The sequence below is a fragment of the Plasmodium falciparum genome, assembly GCF_000002765.6.
Source record: "Plasmodium falciparum 3D7 genome assembly, chromosome: 11".
In the NCBI taxonomy this organism is placed as follows: Eukaryota; Apicomplexa; class Aconoidasida; order Haemosporida; family Plasmodiidae; genus Plasmodium; species Plasmodium falciparum.
Window position 1 is genome coordinate 1,858,152 of NC_037282.1, and position 23,423 is coordinate 1,881,574.

At 18.7% G+C, this 23,423-nt stretch overlaps 3 protein-coding genes across 3 annotated transcripts; 1 reads left to right on the forward strand and 2 right to left on the reverse strand.

Moving 5' to 3' along the window:
* Positions 1-177: 177 nt before the first annotated feature.
* On the reverse strand, positions 178-9,206 carry PF3D7_1147000 (sporozoite and liver stage asparagine-rich protein; the record flags this gene model as incomplete). The annotated part of the gene is made up of 3 exons (XM_001348111.1): positions 178-495; positions 626-842; positions 919-9,206. 3 exons carry the CDS (start codon positions 9,204-9,206, stop codon positions 178-180), a joined length of 8,823 nt encoding a protein of 2,940 aa, XP_001348147.1.
* Positions 9,207-12,263: 3,057 nt separating this feature from the next.
* On the reverse strand, positions 12,264-12,926 carry PF3D7_1147100 (dynein light chain, putative; the record flags this gene model as incomplete). Its single annotated transcript, XM_002585399.1, has 4 exons — positions 12,264-12,308; positions 12,429-12,492; positions 12,623-12,692; positions 12,797-12,926. The coding sequence occupies 4 exons, from the start codon at positions 12,924-12,926 to the stop codon at positions 12,264-12,266; spliced, it is 309 nt and encodes a 102-aa protein (XP_002585445.1).
* Positions 12,927-14,995: 2,069 nt separating this feature from the next.
* PF3D7_1147200 (tubulin--tyrosine ligase, putative) lies at positions 14,996-23,263 on the forward strand (the record flags this gene model as incomplete). Its single annotated transcript, XM_001348112.1, has 1 exon — positions 14,996-23,263. One exon carries the CDS (start codon positions 14,996-14,998, stop codon positions 23,261-23,263), a length of 8,268 nt encoding a protein of 2,755 aa, XP_001348148.1.
* Positions 23,264-23,423: the final 160 nt, after the last annotated feature.

Here is a 23,423-nt window from a genome sequence, read left to right on the forward strand (position 1 = left end):
ATAATTTGTAAATTTAATTTTCATTAAGAATTATAGGAGAATTTAAGTTTTACATATTATGTATATAAATATATATATATATATTTATGATTTTATATGATGAAAAAAGAAGAAAATAATAATAATAATAATAATAATAAATATAATAAATAAGATAATAAATAAATAAATATATAATCAATAAAATAAAAAGCGATTCATTATTTCAAAATTGATATGATTATTTCTGAGGGAATATAAAAATGATTTTATGTATTCATATTTATTATTATCATTTTTATAATCATATGTAAATTTAAATACTAGTAGCATTAATTTTATTAATTTTTTCTCAGCTTTTTGTACTTCTATATCATTCATATTGTATCCCTTTTTTAATAGCCATACAGCCCTGGTATATAAATTACTGTCTAAAAATAAAATTATATTTTGTATGTACTTATATTTTTCATTATTTAGTAAGTGCCAATAGACATTAAAAATTGTTTCATGTTCCTAGGAGAAAAAAAGAAGAGAAAAAAATGAAAAAATTAAAATCATCAAATTAACACAGAAAAGGGAGTGAATATATATAAATATATATATATATATATATATATATGTATGTATGTATAATGGAACGTACCTGTGCTGAGTGTTTGGATAAGTATGTTTGTTGTGGACACAAGGTAGATGTGAAGTAATGATAATTATTCATAATGTTTTTGTAACAATTATATATTGCATAGGGTATATTAAAAGTATTGTAGGCTTGATTAAATTGCAAAAATTTGAAGTTACATGTTAGTTTAAATCTGCATAGGGCACTGTTGCAACATATATAAGAAGGGCAAATTGTCCATCTATAAATAAATAAATAAATATATATATATATATGTATATATTATGACATATATTTATTAATTTATTTATTTTTACCTTTTGCTTCTGTTACTAAAACCAACTGAAGATATTGAATAATTTCTTTTATTATATCTTACATTATTATTATTATTATTAAGGTTACTATTGTCATTATTATTATTATTATTAGCATTAATATTATAATTTTTTGTCATTTTTGAAATAAGTTGATTAAATGAATTGTGGTATAATTGTTTTCTTCTTAATATATTTAATAAAATATGAAAATTATAATAGTTATTTAATGTATGTGGAATTGTGTTTATAATATTGACATTTTTATTTTCATTAAGATTATTATTTTTTAATGTGCATAGCACATCAGTATTACTATATGGTTTCGCTTGATCACACTTTTCTTTTTTGAATAAATGATTATTTTCGTTATGCATATTTTGTAAATGTATCATATTATTGAATATATTTAGGTAATTGGAATTATTATTTATTTTGTTAGTTTTTATTAAATCTTGTATAAAATTGGTGGGTGTACATATATTATTATATATATATGATGGATTCATATGATTATAGACATCATTATATATAATATTATGATCATGATTATAAGGATTATTATTTTTATTGTGGTCATTATAATTTTGCTCATTGGAATTAAGATCATTCAAATATGTTATTTCATTTTCCCCTGTACAATTAAGGTAATTAAGTGTGTTAGTTTCCTTTTTTCCATGATTGATACTTAAAATTTGATTATTATATACATATGGATATTTCTGATAATTATATTCCTTATTATCATTTATATGAGCATTATTTTGTGTTACATTGAAAATATGATTTTTCCAATTACATTGAACATTTGACAAAGGTATATAACTATTATATGAATTATTTGTGTTTTTTTGATTCCATGTATTAATAATATTATTGTTATATGTTTCAAAGGATGGATAATTATATAACTGTATCCTTTGATTATTTTCATATATATTATTATTTTGAATTATATTTGATTGATTATTTAATGAGTTCTGTAAAAATGTATTACAAGTTCCATCCTGGCTTTTATTAATAATTGAGTTATAGTAATAATCATTTAACTTATTAATTTTTAATAAATTGATATAATTATTTAAATTATAATTTTTTAGTAAATTTAAATGATCAGTACAAATGTTAATGTACTCTTTGTTCGTTGTGTTTTTTACATTTGTTAAAATGGTATTATGGTTATTTTCGTCTTCTCTGCATAAATTATTTTCATTATCAATATGATGTATCTTATTAATATTGTTGATATGTTCAAAATTGTTTCTATTGTTAAAATTGTTTCTATTGTTAAAATTGTTTCTATTGTTAAAATTGTTTGTACTGTCAAAATTGTTTGTACTGTCAAAATTGTTTGTACTATCAAAATTGTTTGTACTATCAAAATTGTTTGTACTATCAAAATTGTTTGTATTCTTTATGTTCATTAAATAATTTATATTATTTGTATCATTATTATTATTACTAGCATTATCATTATTATTATTATCATTATTATTATCATCATTATTATTGTCATCATTACTATCATTATTATTATTAATTATGCTTCCCTTAATGTTCCTTTCTAAAATATCATCATTTTTATTTTTATCTACATGAATAGGATTATCCATTTGTGTATCGATTTGTACAGAAGAGAATTTATTTCCTGCCTTGTTATATTTCGTATTCATTACATTGTAACCATGATAATTATAGCAATTATTATTATTCATATTATTCATATTATTCATATTGTTATTATTATATGAAGGGCATTTATTATTGACATAGACATTGTTTGAAGAGAAATTACTCATATTTTCATAACTGCCATTTGTATTATATGCTACATAATTATTATAATGTTGTTTATTTTTTATATTATCACACATTGCAGACACATTATTTTTTTTATCATATTGCTCATCAAATTTGTAATATAAGTATTCATTTGAGTTTATTTCATTGTTACTATATTTATTATTATTATTATTATTATTATTATTTATATTATCACAACAGGTACTAATTGAATCGTTTTTTAAGAGGCATAAATTACTATTAATTTGGTTATAATTATCTTCATTCATATTTATATTATGTTGTTCTAATATCATGTTCTTATTCGTATTATTATATTGTGATTTAATAATATTAGACGTGTTATCATTTACTATATTATTCTTCTTGTTTTGAATATTAATATAATTATTATCGTTATATTTATATTCTTCGTTCCTACAACAATTATAATAATAATAATGATCATTATTATTATTGTTATTATTATTATTATTATTATTATTATTATTATTACTATTACTATTACATATGTATTTATAATGATCATGATTTATGTTATCATTATTCATGTTATTTATATTATTATTATAAAGGATGTTTTTTTTGTCATTTTCCTTGTATGAGTTAACATGTGTGTTTATATTTATATCATTGATATTGGTGTTTATATTATAATTGTTTATTTGGATTAGTTGGTTATTTTCAGAAGTCGCAATATTATTATAATTTATGTGGTAATAATTTTGTGGCATATAATTATTATTAATATTATCATTATTAAGATTATACATATTATTATTAGTGTAATTATTATATGAAATATTTGAAATATCTAAACCATCTGTATTATAATTATTTTCCACATTATGTATTAAACTATTATTATTTGTGTCTGTTGTGTTGTTATTGTACTTTATTTGTTTTGTTTGTTGAATATTAAATATTTCTATATTATCATTATCATTATTATTATTGTTATCTATAGGATCATTTTTATTATTACCATCGACGTTAACATGATTATTTTGAATCACATATTCAGGAATGTTATTAAAATTATGATTTGCCATCATTTGAGGACAGTTCATTTTTTCTGGGGCAGTAATAGCAGAATAATTTTGACATATTGGATATCTGGAATTTATTGTATATTCATTATTTGTATGAATTGCATCATTTGTTAATTTATTGTTTCCACTTTCTATGTGTAATTTGTTTGTAATTTTAGTTGAATCATTGTAATATGTTCTTATATCATGTTGATTATTTTTATCATGATATATATTACTATTATGTTCATTTAAATTATTTTCATTTTTTGAAGGATACGGTAAAATATTTATTTCTTCATTTACTATATTATTATTTACATGTTGTACTTCATTGTTATATGCATTATTCCATTTCGTATTGTTAATATTATTATTAGATCTCATTTCTTTTTTTTGATCATTTAATTTTTGTTCTTGTACTACTAGATTAGATATTAAAATATCTGTTTGGTTATTTACATATGTAAAACAATTTGGTAAATTTGGTGAATTTGGTAAATTTTGTGAATTTGGTAAATTTGGTGAATTTGGTAAATTTTGTGAATTTGATAAATTTTGTGAATTTGGTAATTTTTGTGAATTTGGTGAATTTTGTGAATTTGGTTCATATATATTTTTTTTTTCAGGTAAGGAACATGTTTCATATTTATTGTCTGAATGAATATTCTTTTGTTCTTGTATTGTATTTTTTGTGATATAATTATGAACATGGTTTGAATAATGCTTATATAAAATATTATTTTCATTAAATGTCTGGTGCACATTTTTTTCGTTTTTGATGTAAGAATAGTTGTTATTATTTATTTGTAAATCATTTTTCACGTTATATGAATTTGCATAATTGTTATTACTATTATTATTATTATTATGATTATTGCTACGACTACTATTATTACTATTATTACTATTATTATTATGGTTATCATTTTTATTTTCTTTATTACTGTGTGTATTTATAGAAACGTCCTCATTCAGAATATCATGTGACAGACCATTTTGTACAACACGATTATTTAAATATGCTGTAATTATTTTCTCATCATTATTCATAATGGAATTGTTAATTTCATTTAATTCTATATAACCATTTTTATGATCATTATTATTATCTATAGTATTATTTATACATTTATATGGATTTGTATTTGTTAATTCTTCATTTGATATATTTTTTAAAGATTTATTATCATGATAAAATATATTAATTTTTTTTTTTTTTTCGTTTTCATTTAGGTCAAAATATGAATTAATAAAATTATGGTTCTTGTTACCATTTGAATTAATATTATTTATATATATGTTTATATCTTTATGTTTTTCTTCTTCATATTTATTATCTTTGTTTGTCTTATCAATATCATCGTGATAATTATTTATATGATCATTTGTATTATAAGATGAAGATATATTTAAATTTAAATTTTTTTTATAATTTTTATCTGTTGGAGAATTATCTAATATGCTATATTCATTTTTAACAGAACTGGTAATATAATTATATGTTTGGTTTTGTTCATTATTTGTTGATATATCTTTTTGTTCTTTGTTAATAATTATATCATTATTATTTTCATTTTTTCTTATATTTATTTGTGTATCTATATTTTTATATACGTTTATGTTTATTTCATTTGAGGAATGTGTATATGCATGTTTTGTTATCACTTCTTTATTATTATTTAGAAATTGGATTTCATTATTTTTCAATATATTATTTTGATAAGGTGTGTATATATTATTTATATTATTTAAATTTTTCAGATTGATAATGTTATCCATATTGTTCATATCATTTTTAATATTAAGGTTTTGATTTAATGTGTTTATGTCATTTTCATCTATTTCGTTTTCTTTCAAAATAAGTGTATTATTTTGGTTTATAGACCTATAAACTTGTTCATTTGTTTTATTTGTTTCTTCTTTTGATTTTTTTTCAATAATATGTTCTTCCTTATGACCATTCATTATAATATTATTAGCTATATGTTTTTGTATTTTGGGAACGTCATTAGATGAAGGCATGTGTTGAGTAATATTGTAGTTGGAATTGTATAATTCGTGGTTAGGCATATATAAGCACACCTGATTACTATTGCTATTGCTATTACTACTATTGTTACAATTATTATTATTATTATTATTATTATTATTATTATTATACATATCATTTGTAAAATTAGAATTGTTATATTCATTATCGTTTACACTTATATGTATAGAAATAGTGTTACTATCATATACATTATCATCCATAGATATATTATTGTTTATACAATTTTTGTTTAGTTGATTATTAATTGTGTGTTTATAAGGTTCGTTGTTAAGATGTGGGTCTATATACGGGATATAATTATTACTATTTATTTGTGGATATACATTACTTTCATTCATATAATTATTATAATTACTAATAATATTATTAGAAATGATAAAGTTATTATTATTATTATTATTATTATTATTGTAAATATTAGAAGCATAATAATCATTCATTTGAATATTATTTTTCAATTCATTCATATTTATGCTACTGTCAGGGATAGAATTATCATTTTTTATATTTCTATTTTGATAATCATTATTTGTCTTCTTATTATTACACAAATTATTTTGTGAATTTATACTTGAATTATTTATAACTGATGAAGTGTCATCATTTATATGTATTTTTTCTTTCATGATATTATAGTTTGTGTTATTAAAATTTTCCATATTATTATGATAAAGGTCATAATCTTGTGTACTCTTACTATTAGTATTATTATTTAGATTTATCATTTTGTTCATATGATTACTATTATTTTGGTATATATGTACATTATTATAATGTGTATTCGCTTCAGTTATATTAATATCCTCCTCTTTGTTTTTTTTTTCTGTATCGAAATAATTTTGATTTAAATAAACATTATTATCATTTTGATTATTCATTATATATGGATCCAAATTTATATTTGTATAATTTTGTGTATTTATCATTTCGTTAGTTGTATTGTCATGTTCATAATCTGGGATATGTTGTACATAATTCATTTGCTCTTTTATTTTATAATGTCCATTTGATGGGTTGGTTATATAATTTTGATTCTGTTCAGAATTTTCATCATCTTGTGTATTATCACATTTTTGAGGTATATCACATTTTATATATGATTTATTTTTATCACATAATATTTTCTGCTCGTTCAGATTGTAATATTCATCATTCTTGTTTATATTATTTGATATATCGTTTTGATTTTTTCCATTTGATTGTTGAGGATTTATATTGTTCATTTGATGATTTTTTGATATTTTTGTATATTCATTTTTTTCTGAGTGAATATAACATAAATCATTAATATGAGCTAGATGATTGTTTATCGGTTGTAAAATGGGTGCATTATTTTGGTCATGATTATTTTGTATATAAATATTATTATAGTAATTATTAACATGGTTGGTGTTATTCATATAATAGCAGTAATAATTATTGTTGATATTATTATGCATATAATTATTCATAAAATAATAATTATTGTTATTATTATTATGATTAATACTTATGTCATTATTATTGTTATGATTAATAATACTTATGTCATTATTATTATTATGATTAATACTTATGTCATTATTATTATTATGATTAATACTTATGTCATTATTATTATTATGATTAATACTTATGTCATTATTATTATTATGATTAATACTTATGTCATCATTCTTATTATGATTAATAATCCTTATGTCATTACTATTAATATTAAGGTTACTAGTCTGATAACCATTTTGTATTTGTTCATTTCCTAATATGACAGATGATGTTTGTGAATATTTTTCCTTTATAATAGTTTGCATGTTTGGTGTTGTATTAATTTTGTCATTTATATGTTCATCATATAACTTTGTATAAATATTATTTATTGTACACAAATTATTTAAATTCCAATTTATTTGATTAAATTGTATAGGTTTATTAAAATATTTTACAGATGATAGGATATTGATTTTATCATTTTTTTGATTAAATAATTCATTTTTTTTTAATGATAACATAGTACCTTTTTTACATAAATCTGTAATATAAAAACAATAATCATCATGATAATTTACAAGTTCACTAATTTTTCTTCTATTCATTCTTTTGCTAAATTTTTTATATGTTTCGTTTTTTTTTTTCATAGAAATGTATATATCATCTGTTTCTCTTTCTATTTTTATTTCATCCTTTTTGTTATCTTTAATATGTTCAATGTTTTCTTTTATATTAATTCCATTTTTTGTTTTATTCATATTATTTAGAATAAAAGCATTTTCCTGTTCTTCATTTTTATTATCTAATAAGGTTAAATGTTTATGGTTGTAGGACATTTCATTATTACCATTATAATTTATTAAATATTGATTATCTTCACAGGATTTAGTTTTTTGGATATTATTATTCATTTCTCTTTCATTATGTTTAATAGTATTCAAACAATTCTCTTCATCTATAATTATTTTATCATCATCATTATTTTCATTAATATTATTATTATGTTGTGTTGTATTATAATTTTGTGTTGTATTATAATTTTGTGTTGTATTACAATTTTGTGTTGTATTATAATTTTGTGTTGTATTATAATTTTGTGTTGTGTTATAACTTTGTGGTGTATTATAACTTTGTGGTGTATTATAACTTTGTGGTGTATTATAACTTTGTGGTGTATTATTAATTTTTTTTTTTTTTCCTTTTGATACGTCCTCCTTTTTATTTCGATCCTCCGTTGTACTGTTCATTTTTAATATTTCGTCACATTTATATAAGGATGGTTCTTGGTTTTCCTTTCCTTTTTGTTGATCATATGGCATATAAGATTGTATATCCAAATTATGTGTTTTCCCTTGTTCATTATTATACATGTACATTTTTTGAATGTCATTATTTATTTCTTTATTTATATTACAATCCCTTTCATTATTCATATCGTGTAATTTATTTTTTTTTTTGTCATCTATAATGTCTTGTTTTTTTTCATTTTTTTTATTTAATGGACATGAATTTGATTTATTCATAACCTTTTTATTTACATTATTTTGTTTACATTCATTATTTAATGGATAGTTTCTTTTTTTTTTTTTATTATTATTGTTCTTTTCCTTTTTAGAAATTTTGGTATCATTAGATTCTTCAATGTTAGGATTAATTTTATAATTTAAAAAAAAGTTCTTTAATTTTTCATCAAATATTTTCATATCATCTCCATCGGATTTATCTTCTTCATTTTTCATATTATTTCTTTCCTCTTCATACTTTTTTCGTATATTATGTATTTTAGTTAGTACGATTAATCCGATATCGAAATGCTCAAAAATAAAATTCAAATCATTCTTTGGCATGAAATAAGAAAAAAAGCTAAAAAATATTCTTTTATTTTCGCTTCTTAAAAACATAGGCACATGTCTTGGTTTCCCTTTTCTCATTTTTTCTTTATTTTTAATAATTTCTTCTTTTTAAATTAAAAAAAAAAAAAAAAAAAAAAAAAAAGAATATATTGAAAATAATTGTATATTTTTTTTCTATAACTCTGAATGTCAATTTTTGGATAGGACAATTGGGAGGGGTAAAGAAAAAAGAAAAAAGAAAAAAAAATTATGCACCAACAAAAAAGGTTGTCAACTAAAATATGTAACACAATATAAAAATGATAAAACAATATATATAGATATAAATATAAAGATATATATATTCTATATTTTTTTATTTATTATTCTTTAAAATTTTTTTGATAATATTATATATAAGCACATTTTCAAGATAAATAGATCATTCTATTTATTTTTTTTTTTTGTATTTTGTGTATCCTACAATTTATAAGTTCATATGAATTCTTGTATATATATATATATGTATATATGTATATGATTATCTTAAGATAATATTAATATTTTATAAAAAAAAAAAAAAAAAAATTTAAGGTAATGTATAAAGACTATATAAATATAAATGTAAATATAAATATATATATAAGCATATAATGAATATGAAAATATATTTTGCTGGTTATATAAAATTAATATTATATATATCATATACTTTTTTTTCCTTTTTTGCAAAATTTTTATTTGTTCTAAAATGTAGATATAAAAAATACAACATATTTGTAATGAAATGACATCTATATGAATCTTTACAACTTAAATAAAACTTATTTAATATTTAATAGAATTTTACAATATAAATAAATATACACATATATATATATATATATATATATATTTATATATTATTTATATGTAGTCTATTTTTATTTTTTTTATTTTGGATGTGTATATAAAAAAGTATGTGGCATATGAGGGAAAAGAAAAAATGGTACGATAAAAGCTACAAAATATTATAAAAAGGATATAATAAAAAAAAAAGAAGAAAAAAGAAAATTCAATATGTTCCTCATTAAAAAATAAAATCTTAAAAATTATATGAATATAATTGTATATATATTAAAAGAAATACTATATATAGAGAAAGAGAAAAAAAAAAAAAAAGAAAAAAAAAAAGTATCAATTTATATTTATATATGATTTTTTTTATTTTTTTGTTACGATAAATTTACAGTATGAATCTCATATTATTAAATAAATATAGGAGTGTAGCTTTTAATATTACACTAGGTCAGTTATAAAAATATCAACATTTGTGTATTTATATATATAATATATTTTATTATTTATATATTATATTAAATAATGTATCCATATATGTAAGAGAATAAAAACAAAGAGGCATATTAAAATAAAATAGCATAAAAAATAAAATGTTAATATTCATATGCAGGTGCATTAATTTTTATTAATTATTTATTTAGGTTAAATCTAGCATAGGGTTATCAAAAAAAGAAAAATAAAAAAAATATATATATATATATATACTTTATTTAATTCATTGCATGTAATTTTTGTGTCCACATAAAATATTTAATTAAAGAAATTAATAAACAATAATAATGTAGAGAAAATATTTAATGGGAAAAAAAAATAAATGTACGAATTAACATATCAAATTATATATATATATATATATATATATATATATATATTTGTTTATATTTATAAACACATATAGATATACGCATATATCATTTTGGTGTTATACATTATGAAATATATGTAATAACTTCCATTGTTTAATAATATATTAATTTTTGTACTTAATTATATGTTTTTTTTAGCGATTTTTTATTGATCCCTTTTTATTTTTTTTTTTTTTTTTTCACTTCAAATATCAATGATGTTACATGCAAGAGAATCCACAAAAAAATAAAAACAAATAAAATAAATAATATATATATATATATAATAAATATTATTATTACATATTTTAATGTTAATATAAATATTATTTAAATATTTTTTCCTTTTTTTTCCTCCCCCTCATTTTGTGTATATTATATTTTTACACCTACATGCTTATGAACAAATTTATGTATGAGCATTATAAAGTTTTTAATGAAGTCATTTATTTTTTCGAATATAGTTTTTTTTTTTTTTTTTTTTTTTTTTTAATGTTCATCTACATATTCATAATTCATTTGTGAAATATTATGATTGTGGCTGTTTTTCGTTTTATAAAATTATACTTCTGTAGACCTTACAATATAAAATTTATATGTATTTTATACATGTAATATATATATATATTCACATTTTATATTTTTTTTTTTTTTTTTTTTTAAATTGTTAAATGCTCTTTTATATATAAGCATGCATTCATAATAATTTAAAATATCTATTCATATATATATGAATAATAGTGGTTCAAATAATATATATATATATATATATATATATATTTATATATTTTAATTGTAATTTTTTTCTTCCCTTTTGTGTATACAAAATTATAAAGTATTCCATTTTCTCATATGAAATTACAAGCACAGAAAAAACAAGGAACAAAAAAAAAAAAAAAAATTAAGATTAAGAGAATACAATGAAAGGATGAATAAATAATATTTACATAATATATATATATATATATATATATATTGAAGGAAAAAAAATTTAATTTACATATAATATTCATGAACAACAAAAGGTCAATACTTTTAGAAATATCTGATTCACTTGATATTATATATATATATATATATATATATATATATATTGCTTTTTTTATAAATTTTATATGAGAATAAATTTGTGTTCTTTATAAAATAAGAAAAAAAAAAAAAAAAAGGATTAAAGAAAATTATCTTACTTTTTTGAATACTTTAATTTTTTTTAATTATATAATAAAATGCATACATTATTTTTTTTGGCAACAATGTAGATTGTACATATGAATTTTACAATACTTAAAAAAAGGAAATGTAAAAAAAAAATGAAGTACCTTATTTTTTTTTTTGAGATTTATGTTTTTTGCATGAAGTTTCATATTAATAATAATGTCGACGTAGATATATTACATTATTATAATATAAAGATATTAAAATATATGAGGACGTCCTTTTTTTTTTTTTTTTTTTAGGAGGTGAATAATATTTATATATGTATTAAATAAACGACTATAAAACAATAAGAGGTGTCCTACAAATAAAAATTAATAAAATAATTATATGTGTGTATATAATTATGCACTATTTTGGTTCGAGTTTACTCTATATTTGTAATGTATCTTTAAAAATTTTACTGTTTTTTTAATTTTACATTAATTAGTGTTTCTTTAAAAAAAAAATCGGTATGTTTGTTATAAAACAATCTAGTAGAAATACTTATAGGAGGAAGAGAATATATGAATATATATGTGAATATATTTTTTGATATGATTGTAATAATATATATGGACTAAATATATATATATATATATATATATATATTTATTTATTTATTTATTATTATACTTTACTCCTTGATCTTTATTATCATTAAGAAAAATTTCAACAATAATTTTATATTCATTAGATGTTAAGGCTGAAATATATATATATACATATAATGTAATATAAAAAAAATATGGGGACGGTGAAATTACTTTTATATATATATTTTTTTTTTTTTTTTTGGTGTAAATATACTTTTGATGTGATTTTTAATAATATTGGATAATTTTATTGATAATTCTTTCTTATCATCCGTATTTTTCAAATTATTCCTTATATCATTATTAACTAGAGTCTTTAAATTATTAATTATTTTGGTCTTCATTCTATTGAAATATTAAGCATACATAATATATATTTATATATATATATATTAAAAAATAAAATTGAAGAGAGATATTATAAAATTTCTTGGATTCTTATTAATATTTCCTAAGATTTATTTTAAAAAAGACAATGTATGATAAAGGGACACATTATATTTTACAATTACTATAAAAGAAGTTACATATTTTTATTTGTAATATGCCTACAATAATGTTAGTCATTATATACATATATATAATATATATTATATATGTGTGTATACATAGAATTTATTTTATAATCTCTTTATTATGTGTAATAAGAATAATTAACTTATATTATTTATTAAGGATATCACGTTAATTAAAAGAAAAATAGATATATATATATATATATATAATTATTGAAGTACTTGTTCATAAAATGGTTATTATTATAAAGTGTATTAATTTGTACTATATCTAATATTATGTATGTTTGTTATGCACACAAATGCATCTTATTTCCTATAAAGCGTATTTTATTTTATTTTATTTTATTTAAAAGGGCTTGAAGAATATAGGTTTCAAAATATTAATAAATATAAAATTGCAACAATATTTTTATATTGTCAAAATGGAGGATATACACTTTATATTTTCTTCTTCTTATATTTTTTTATTTATTTCTATAAATTAATATATGTTTATATACTTTATTTTTATCGTCAATTTTTTTTACTTAAGATTATCAAATTATGTCTTATGTAGAAAAAAAAAATATATATATATACATATATATAATATATGTGTGTATATTATGTCTAATTATTTATGTTATTGTATGTACACAATATAATGTTATTTTTTTTTTTTTTTTTTTTTTTTTTTTTTTTATAATTTTATGTTTGTGGTTATATTCTTATTACTGTTATTTTTATTATTAGTAGTAATATTGTTGTTGTTATATATTTTCTAACCTTCATAATTTTATTATAACGCTTTTTATTTAATATATAGACATGATATTTTACAATTAACTTTATATATTATTTTCTTCCTAATATTTTCTTTTATTATTTTTTTCTCTATAAGTATATTTGTATATATACCATGAACATATGTTAGTAAGAAAATTATATTTTTTTTTTTTTTTTTGAAAGTTCAAAAAAAAAATATTAAATACATGACCATATTATTATTATATATAAATACATATATAAAGTTTATTTGATAAAATTTTTTCTGTTCTTTTTGTACTTAAATATATTTATTTGTTTTAGTATAACCATTGGCATATACATATACATATTTATTATAATTTTTTTTTTTTTTTTTTTTTTTTTGCTTAATTAATTTTATTACATAAGATGTTTTTACATATTCATTATAATTGTTTTACATATATATAATATGATTGTCTTTTATTTGTTTAATTAGAAATAAATTAAGCTTATTTTTTTTAAAATGTTGTAATCTACTTGTCTTGTCTTGGCTTTTTTTTTTTTTTTTTTTTTTTTTTGTTACTTTTTTTAAGGAAGCACTTTTATGCATATAATTTTTTTTTTTTTTTTTTTTTTTTTTGTACCTATATTTTGTACTAGGAAAATATGATGAAACGGTTATTATTTTATGTGTCTAAATATAATAAGAATATTTATAATTGTTGTTAAATATAGTATGAATAAGCTTGTCCTTTTTTTTTTTTTTTTTTTGTTTTTTCTTTTATATTTATGTCTACAGAACATTTAAAAAAAATAAATAAAATAAGAAGTAGTAAATTAAACAGAATTAATTTTTAATTTTTTTTTTTATACTTAATTTGAGCATTATACATATATATATATATATATATATATATATATATATATATATATTATATTTATATGTGTGTATATATGTGTTATTTTAGTTATATATATTTATTTATTTCTATATGGTTATTATTTAATCAGCATATTAAAAGTGAATCATATTAAAACAACCTTACAACCTCAGAAACATATATATATGTATATATATATATATATATATATATATATATGTTCCTGTTTGTATGAAATAAGTAGTAATATTTATATAGATGTAACTTAATATATTAACGAAAATTATGAATCCATATAAAAATAGTAATGAATCTAAAATATTATATCCTCCTATATATACATTAAATGCTAAAAAATCTTATGAAGAATCAAATTCATTTAATGTTTTGAATGCTTCAATGAAAAAATATTTGGACAAAAATAAAAAAGATACAATAAATGAAGGAGAACAAAATGGTGATATATTTCATTTTAATGTAGATAATAAATTTTTATGGAATTTAGATAAGCCTATTAACATTAATATGAATAGTGAAAAATATTATGTGGAGAATAATTTAATAAGATGTAATAATAAGAATGATATAAATCTCATAAATAATAGAAATGATGAATTGAATTTGAATTATGTACCATGTAATTCATTTATTAACACACCTAATAACTGTCTCAATAAATATACGAATAATAATGTTAATGAAAAAAAGGATATTTTAAAAAATATGAAGGAACCATTTTTTTATTTTTCCAAGGAGAACAAAATTAAAGAAGATAAAAATATTATATCAAAAAGTTATGTTGTTCATAACCTATCGCATATTAATAATTATGTGAATCCTAATAATTCTACAACATTTTGTAATTATGACAATGTGGAAAATAAAAAAACAAGAGGAAGATCTTCAAGTTATGTAAAAAATATCGGAATGTATGTGCATAACAATTTTCATAGTAAAGAGGAGCAGAATAATACTGCTGCGTATTTTTTAAAGAAATCAAATATAAAAGATGATCATATGAACAGTACTAATATTAAGGTTATAAGTAATGATAATAATATTAATAAATATAATTATGATGATAATATACAATATTTATTTAGGAACAATTTGCAAAAAATGTTATATGCAAAAAATATAAATAATAGTAAAAAGAATGATAAAAAAATGTATAGCTCTATAATTTATATAAAAAATCAAGATACTCAAAAAAATAATAAAAAATGTAACAACATTCCAGTTATTGATCCTACAGATATAAATATGAATGAAAAACAAAATGATATATTAAAAATTAATAAAAAGAATATATGTAACGTTGTGGAGAATAATATGACTAAAAATATTATATATGAACAAAACAAAACAAGCGAAATAAAAAATTGTAATGTTAATAGAATAATGTGTTTGAAACATAATAATGAAAAGTTAAAATATCCATTCGGAAAAGTAGACCTTAAGAAAAATGATCATGAAAATTATTATAAGAATTATGTAAATGGTAATTATAATGTGAAATGTAAATATCATTATAATAATAGTAGAAAAATTCTTTGTAGTAATAATATGCTAAATGATCATCTTGTTATGAATAATAAAAATTTTCTTGAAGCCATAAAAACAAAGGGGAATACACATTACGATATTAATAAACTATACAGATACGAAAGTAAGGAATATGAAAATAAAAAAATTAGATTTAGAAGTGAGAACAAGACAACTGATAAAGTAGAAGAAAGTTATTTATTGAATAAGAATAGTTTTTCTAAGAATATGATGAATAATTATAATGGCCTTTATTCTGAGAATGGTAAAATCTGGACAAGTAAGGAAAATACAAATACTTTCAATGGAACATGTGACATGAAATGTAATATTTATAAGAAGAATGAAGATGAATATAATATTAAAAAAGACATCGGAATAATTATTGCTAATAATAATAACAATAATAATAATAATAAGAATAATATATATAATAACATTTGTGTAAGTAAAAAATATACAGAGAATAGTAAGGGACATTATGTAAGAAATGATGAACATAATTACGTGAAATATTATAACGATAATATAACAAATAATAAGAAGAAGGATCATTATATTGTTACTAATGTGTTAGATAATAATACAAAGAATGGAGAAGATATAAACAACGTAAATATAAAGAAAGGAATGTTGTTATCAACTGATTGTCATTATAAGAATGGTTTAAAAAAAAAAAGTAACATTATATATAATAAAGAGAATAATAAATATGTATTTTATAAAGACGACAAAAATGTTATAAAGAATATTATGCATCCTAATAATAAATGGGATAATGAAAATGTATATTGTGATAAAATAAAAGGTAATAAAAATATGTCACCTGTGGGAAAAATTTTAAATTTATCGAATAATACAGAAAAGGATACAAAAGAATATATAAATAATATGGATGTAGAAACAAGCATAATTCAACAAAATAACTATATAAATTATGCATCATCTAAATCTGATGGTATATGTCTTTTAAATAAAAAAAATAATAATACTATAAATCATGAAAATGTAACGCATGTTGCTTCTTCAATATTAGAAAATAAACAAAATTACAATTTACATAACATAAAAATGGATCACAAAATGAATGACATAATAAGCATTGAAGAGGAGGAAAATAATGATAATAGCAACAAGAATAATATAAATAATAATATAAATAATAATATAAATAATAATATAAATAATAATATAAATAATAATATAAATAATAATATAAATAATTATATTGGTAATAATAATAATAATAATAGTAATAGTAGTAGTAGTAATAATTATTATAATTATGATAAACCTATGAATGTCAAAAATGATATGGAAACATATAAATTACAAGTTAGAAAATATATTGATAATATAAAGAATATAAATTATTTATATAGCTCCAAAAAAAAAAGATTTGAAAATAATCAAGAAAGAAATGTTTCTTTAGTTATTAAAAGTGAACCTCTTTTCTTGAAAACTATTAAAACTAATGATAGAAATATAGATTTTATGAAGAATATAAAAAAGAATGACAACAATAATAAATGTGTAGACAAAGATAATTTAAATTATACATTTTGTAATAAAAATAAAAAAATAGGAACATCACCAGTTATTATTAGTAATATTGGGAATAATTATAATTTCAAGAATGATCGAGACAAGAACGGAAATGAGGAGAGTCAAACACATTTTGATATAGTTTATTTAAATAAATTAAATATGAATGCTAAAGAGGAAAAAAAGAAAAGGAAAAAAGAAATTGGAAAAAAAATAAAAAAAATGAAACATACCATCAAATTATTGAAAAAAAAAAATAAGAAAAATAATTTACTATTAAATAAAATTGGAAAAAAAAATATAGATGAAGTTTTCATAGTAGATGAAATATGTGATAATAATAAAGAAATTGAAAAAGGAGAAGATAAAAATAATTATGATATTGAGAGTATGAATGAAAATATAAAATATAATGATTATAAAAGTAATGTATCTAATATTGATAGTCTTATTATAAAAACAATGTCTAATACAATAATAGAAAAGCCTCTGTGCGATAATCATCAAAAGGAGGATGATGTTTTTTATAAGGGAAAAATTATTTGTCCAAATGAAATCTATGATAAGATAGACAATAATATGGAAAAAAAAAAAAGTTATGGTAATAATGATTTTATGAGTAATAAGAAAGAAATAATTTCTGAAAAGGACAAAGAAAAAATAAATCATAATATTTTACATGATAATAATGATAATGATAATAATTACAATAATTACAATAATTATAATAATAATAATAATAGTGATTTTTCTAAAAGTTATAATATTAAAGATATTCATTGTAGTTATGAAGAAAAAAAATTAAATACAGAAAATAATTGGACAGTCAATACAACAAGGGATGATAATTTCAAATTCCCACATGATCATAATAATAAAGAAGGTGGTTATATACAATTTAATAAAGAAAAAGTAATTAAGAATACATATGTAGATAATAATATTGAAAATTCATTTTTAAGAACTAATAATATATCAAATGATATTTCACTTCCATGGAATAAAGATAAAATGGTGAAATTGTTTTTAAATAATAAAAGTAAAGAATCAAATAAAGAAAAAAAAAGTGATGTTATAACAATAAATACGAAATTATCTAGATATGAAAGAGTGTTAATACATACTTGTATATATAAATTAAATTGGAAGAAATATATTGATAATATAAATAAAGGTATGTTTTATTGGATTGGTTATAATATTAACGATTTTGATCATTATAATTATATGAAAAAGAAAAAAATTATTAATAGAATACCATCAATATATATGTATACGAAGAAAAAAACATTAACTTTTTTATTATCTCACTTGTCCTTAATATTTCCTTCCTTATTTAATTTCTATCCAAATACATTTGTGTTACCAGAAAATAAAAATATAATAAAATATATATTGAATAGTAATAATAAAGAATATTATATAATGAAGCCCGATTGCGGTAGTATGGGTATAGGTGTAAAGATAATAAACAAATATAATGATATCAATATTAATATATTGAATGGATATAATAGTTATATAATTCAAAAGTATATTGATAACCCATTATTAATGTATAAAAAGAAGTTTGATTTTAGGATATATATTTTATTATTACCAGGAAAAAATTATCCTAAAATATATTTATCTAAAGTTGGTTTTGCTCGTTTATGTACAGAAGAATATAAAAAAAAGAAACGATATATTTGTAATACATATATTCATTTAACTAATTATAGTATAAATAAAGATAATGATAAATATATAAGGAAAAAGAATATACATGACAAAAATAATAATAAACAATTATTAAGTGATGTTTTCATTTATTTAAAAAAAAATGGATATGATATAGATGATATATGGAAACAAATAAAGAAAATTACGTGTCTAACATCTTTAGCTATTTATTCTTATATAAAAGAAAAAATTAAATATAATTTCCATAATAATTTTTATTTCTATCAATTAATAGGTTTAGATATATTATTAGATAATAATGGAAAAGCATGGTTGCTCGAGGTAAATTCTAATCCTTCTTTAAGGATAGATTATATTGATCCAAATTATGCTAATTTTGAAATACAACTAGAAAGTATGTTTGATAGATATGTTAAAGAGCCTGTCATAAGTGAAATGTTTTTAATAGTATATGAGAAAATATATAAAAAATATATAAAGAAAAAAAATAAAAAGTCTAACAATGTTATGGTTCAAAAAGGTAAATATGAAAAATGTACGAAAAAAAATGATATTTGTTTTGATAATAAAAAGAGGATATCATCAAAAGGTCACCTCAATAATATTAGTAATAATAATAATAATAATAATAATAGGAACCCTAATGGCAGTGTTAGGAGTTTATCAAATTTTAGGGGTAATAGAAAAAATCCAAAAGGGAAATTATCTACAAATGGGAAATTATCTACAAATGGGAAATTATCTACAAATGGGAAATTATCTACAAATGGGAAATTATCTACAAAAGAGAAATTATCTACAAAAGAGAAATTATCTACAAAAGAGAAATTATCTACAAATGGGAAATTATCTATAAAAGGAAAAGAACATACAAATAAAATTAATCCTTTTAAGGAATTTTCACTTTATTCAGAGGATAGATATTGTATAGATAAAAAAAACAATACTGATTTACTTACAAATGAAAAAATAAAAAATGTTTCAAATGGAAATGAAGGTATGGGTAGTAAATTAAGTGTAAGAAATAATACAGAATCAAATATATCTAGTATGTGTAATGTATCAAGTAGAAGTAGTATATCTAGTGTAACTAATACAACAAATATATCATACATATCTAAAAATCAAAATAGAGTAGGAAATATATTTAATTATACAAAAATAAATCCATCTTCTGATAGTGAAAAAAGTTCAATATATAATTTCAGTAAAAACCTTTCCCCAAATAATTATTTGAATAATATTAGAATGAAAAATATGCTAAAGAAAAAGAGTAAGGTAAAAAAGAATTTATTTCTCAAAAAAGAATATATGAGTAATGTTGATACATGTGTTGATGAAAATGACATTGGAAGTTTTACCTTGTCAAATAATATAAATAAACGTGAACAAATCAGTAATGATTCTTTAAATGAGAAGAATGAAATTAATGGTATTCATAAGTTAAAAGAAGTTAATTCTAATAAATTATCTAATAAAAATTTAAATAATAATAAATATGAAGACAATATACAAAATGTGGTTCACGATCATTTGGATGATACTATATTTGATGATAAAAAAATAAAAAATAATTTTTTTCAAAAAATTCTTTTTGATGATATGGTTTGTAGTAAAAAAAAAAATATTGATATAAATAAATATAATAAAGAATCAAATTTTGTAAAAATCAAAAGAAATGATATTAATGATGAGTATTCATATGAATATAAAGAAAATATAGAGAAGCATCATGATATATTAGATTGTTTTGATCATAAAAGTGGTGTTAGTTATTCAGGAGAACAGATGTTTGATAATTATTCTGATATTGAAAAAGGTTCAAGTCATATAGATGATAAAAAAATTGATAATATACCAAGTAATGAATATAATAATGATATATATAATTATAATAAAGACAATGATATGGATGATGAAGGAGAATTATTCCAATCGAATATTTTAAATAAGGAAACATATGTCCAAATAGATAACCATGAGGATATACAATTAGAAAAATTTTTAACTAATGACATAGAAACTTATAAATCTTTATATAGAAATATTAGTGATAATATTTTTAAAAAGAAAATTGAAAATTTAATTATGATAAGATCTAATTTATATAAATATATGAATTGCTTAAATGTACTTGGAATTAGATATATAAATAATAATAATAATAATAACAGTAACGATATAAAAAATATAGATGATTTATATAATAAGAATATTTCATTAGATTTTAAGAAATCTTATACTAAAATAAGGAAAGATATATTACATCCTTTAAAAAATGATGTGCTAGAAAAAAATATATATATAAATTTAAAAAAAGAAACAAAAAAATATTATAACGAAATGAAGATATATAACAATTGTTATATTTTGTTTGATTTTATTTTAAATAAATATGATAACAATTTAAAGAAAAATAAGAAAAAGTTGGAATATTATATGGACAAAAATACATTTTTATGTATGTGTACAGATATTAAAATAAATAATATAATTGATAATGTCTATATACCAAATAATAGTACATACAATACATGCTTTGATATAAATAAAGGTTCAAATGAGAATCAAATATTCCAAATTGTCAAAGATCTATTATATAATCAATATTTAGATAGGAACAAAAAAAATAAAGTGCATAAGGTGGAGAGAAGTAGTTTTGAATGTTCTGTGAATAAAAATGTTCAATTAGGGAATAGTAGTGATATAACTAATGGAAGTATATATGATCATAAATTTTATGGTGTTAAAAATACACAAGGCTCGAAAAAAACAGAACAACGATCTTTTTATGGTGAATATAGTGATATATCTTCAAGAAGTGGGGAAATTTTAAGACGAAATGAAAAATGTAATAGTTCGGAAAAAATGGAAGATATGTTAACCACCCAAATGAATATTCAGAAGGATGATAGTATTATTAAGGATGATAGTATTATTAAGGATGATAGTATTATTAAGGATGATAGTATTAATAAGGATGATAATATTAATAAGGATAATATTAATAATAATAATAATAATAATAATAATAATAATGATAATAAATTTCTTACCTCCAATTTTATTAATTATAACTGTGTTACATTTTGCCCATTCACATTAATTCCCAATTGTAACAATGTTGTAAACTTTAATACAATTGGATTAAGTAGCACTAAATATAAAAGTAAAAGGAAAAAAAAAATGAATATTTACGATTTAGAATATTTATTTAATAGACAAGTATTTTTCAGTAAATATATAAACAAAAATCAAGGGTTAACACTTATTGATTTTTTTTTATTAATGCAAGAAATATCTTTATTAATATTCCCATATATTAGTCATCTATGTATATATAATACTATATATCCTTATAGAAAGGACTTTTTTGATAAATTAAATGATCAAGAAAATAATATTTTTTCTAATATATATTGTGATAAGGGAAATATTAAAAATGATAAAAAGAAAAAAAATATTTGCGTTTACAATAAAAAAGTTCAGGAAGGACAATGTATGAATGAATCTAACTTAACATCAGAGAAGATAAAGAAAAAAAAAAAAAAAGGAGATCACACATGTGAATATGATATGTCTGTAAATAATAAATTTCATGTTCATAAAAATATAAGTCATAACAAGGATGATTTTTTATGGCATAAAAATATTTGTAGTAATATTTATAATTTATATGAATATATTCAAATGTGTATTAATCCGAATGTGAAGAATATATGTTTGGAGACTTTCTTAATATTTATTTTTAATAAATATGGTTTAACATGTAATTTATAATAATTCCAAGAATTTCATATATCTGAATTTTAGGTATAATTTTATAGCATTTAAAATTAATGTTATCCTCTTATATGAATGAATAAATAATTACAAATACGCACAATACATATATATATATATATATATATATATATATATATATATATATATATGTGTT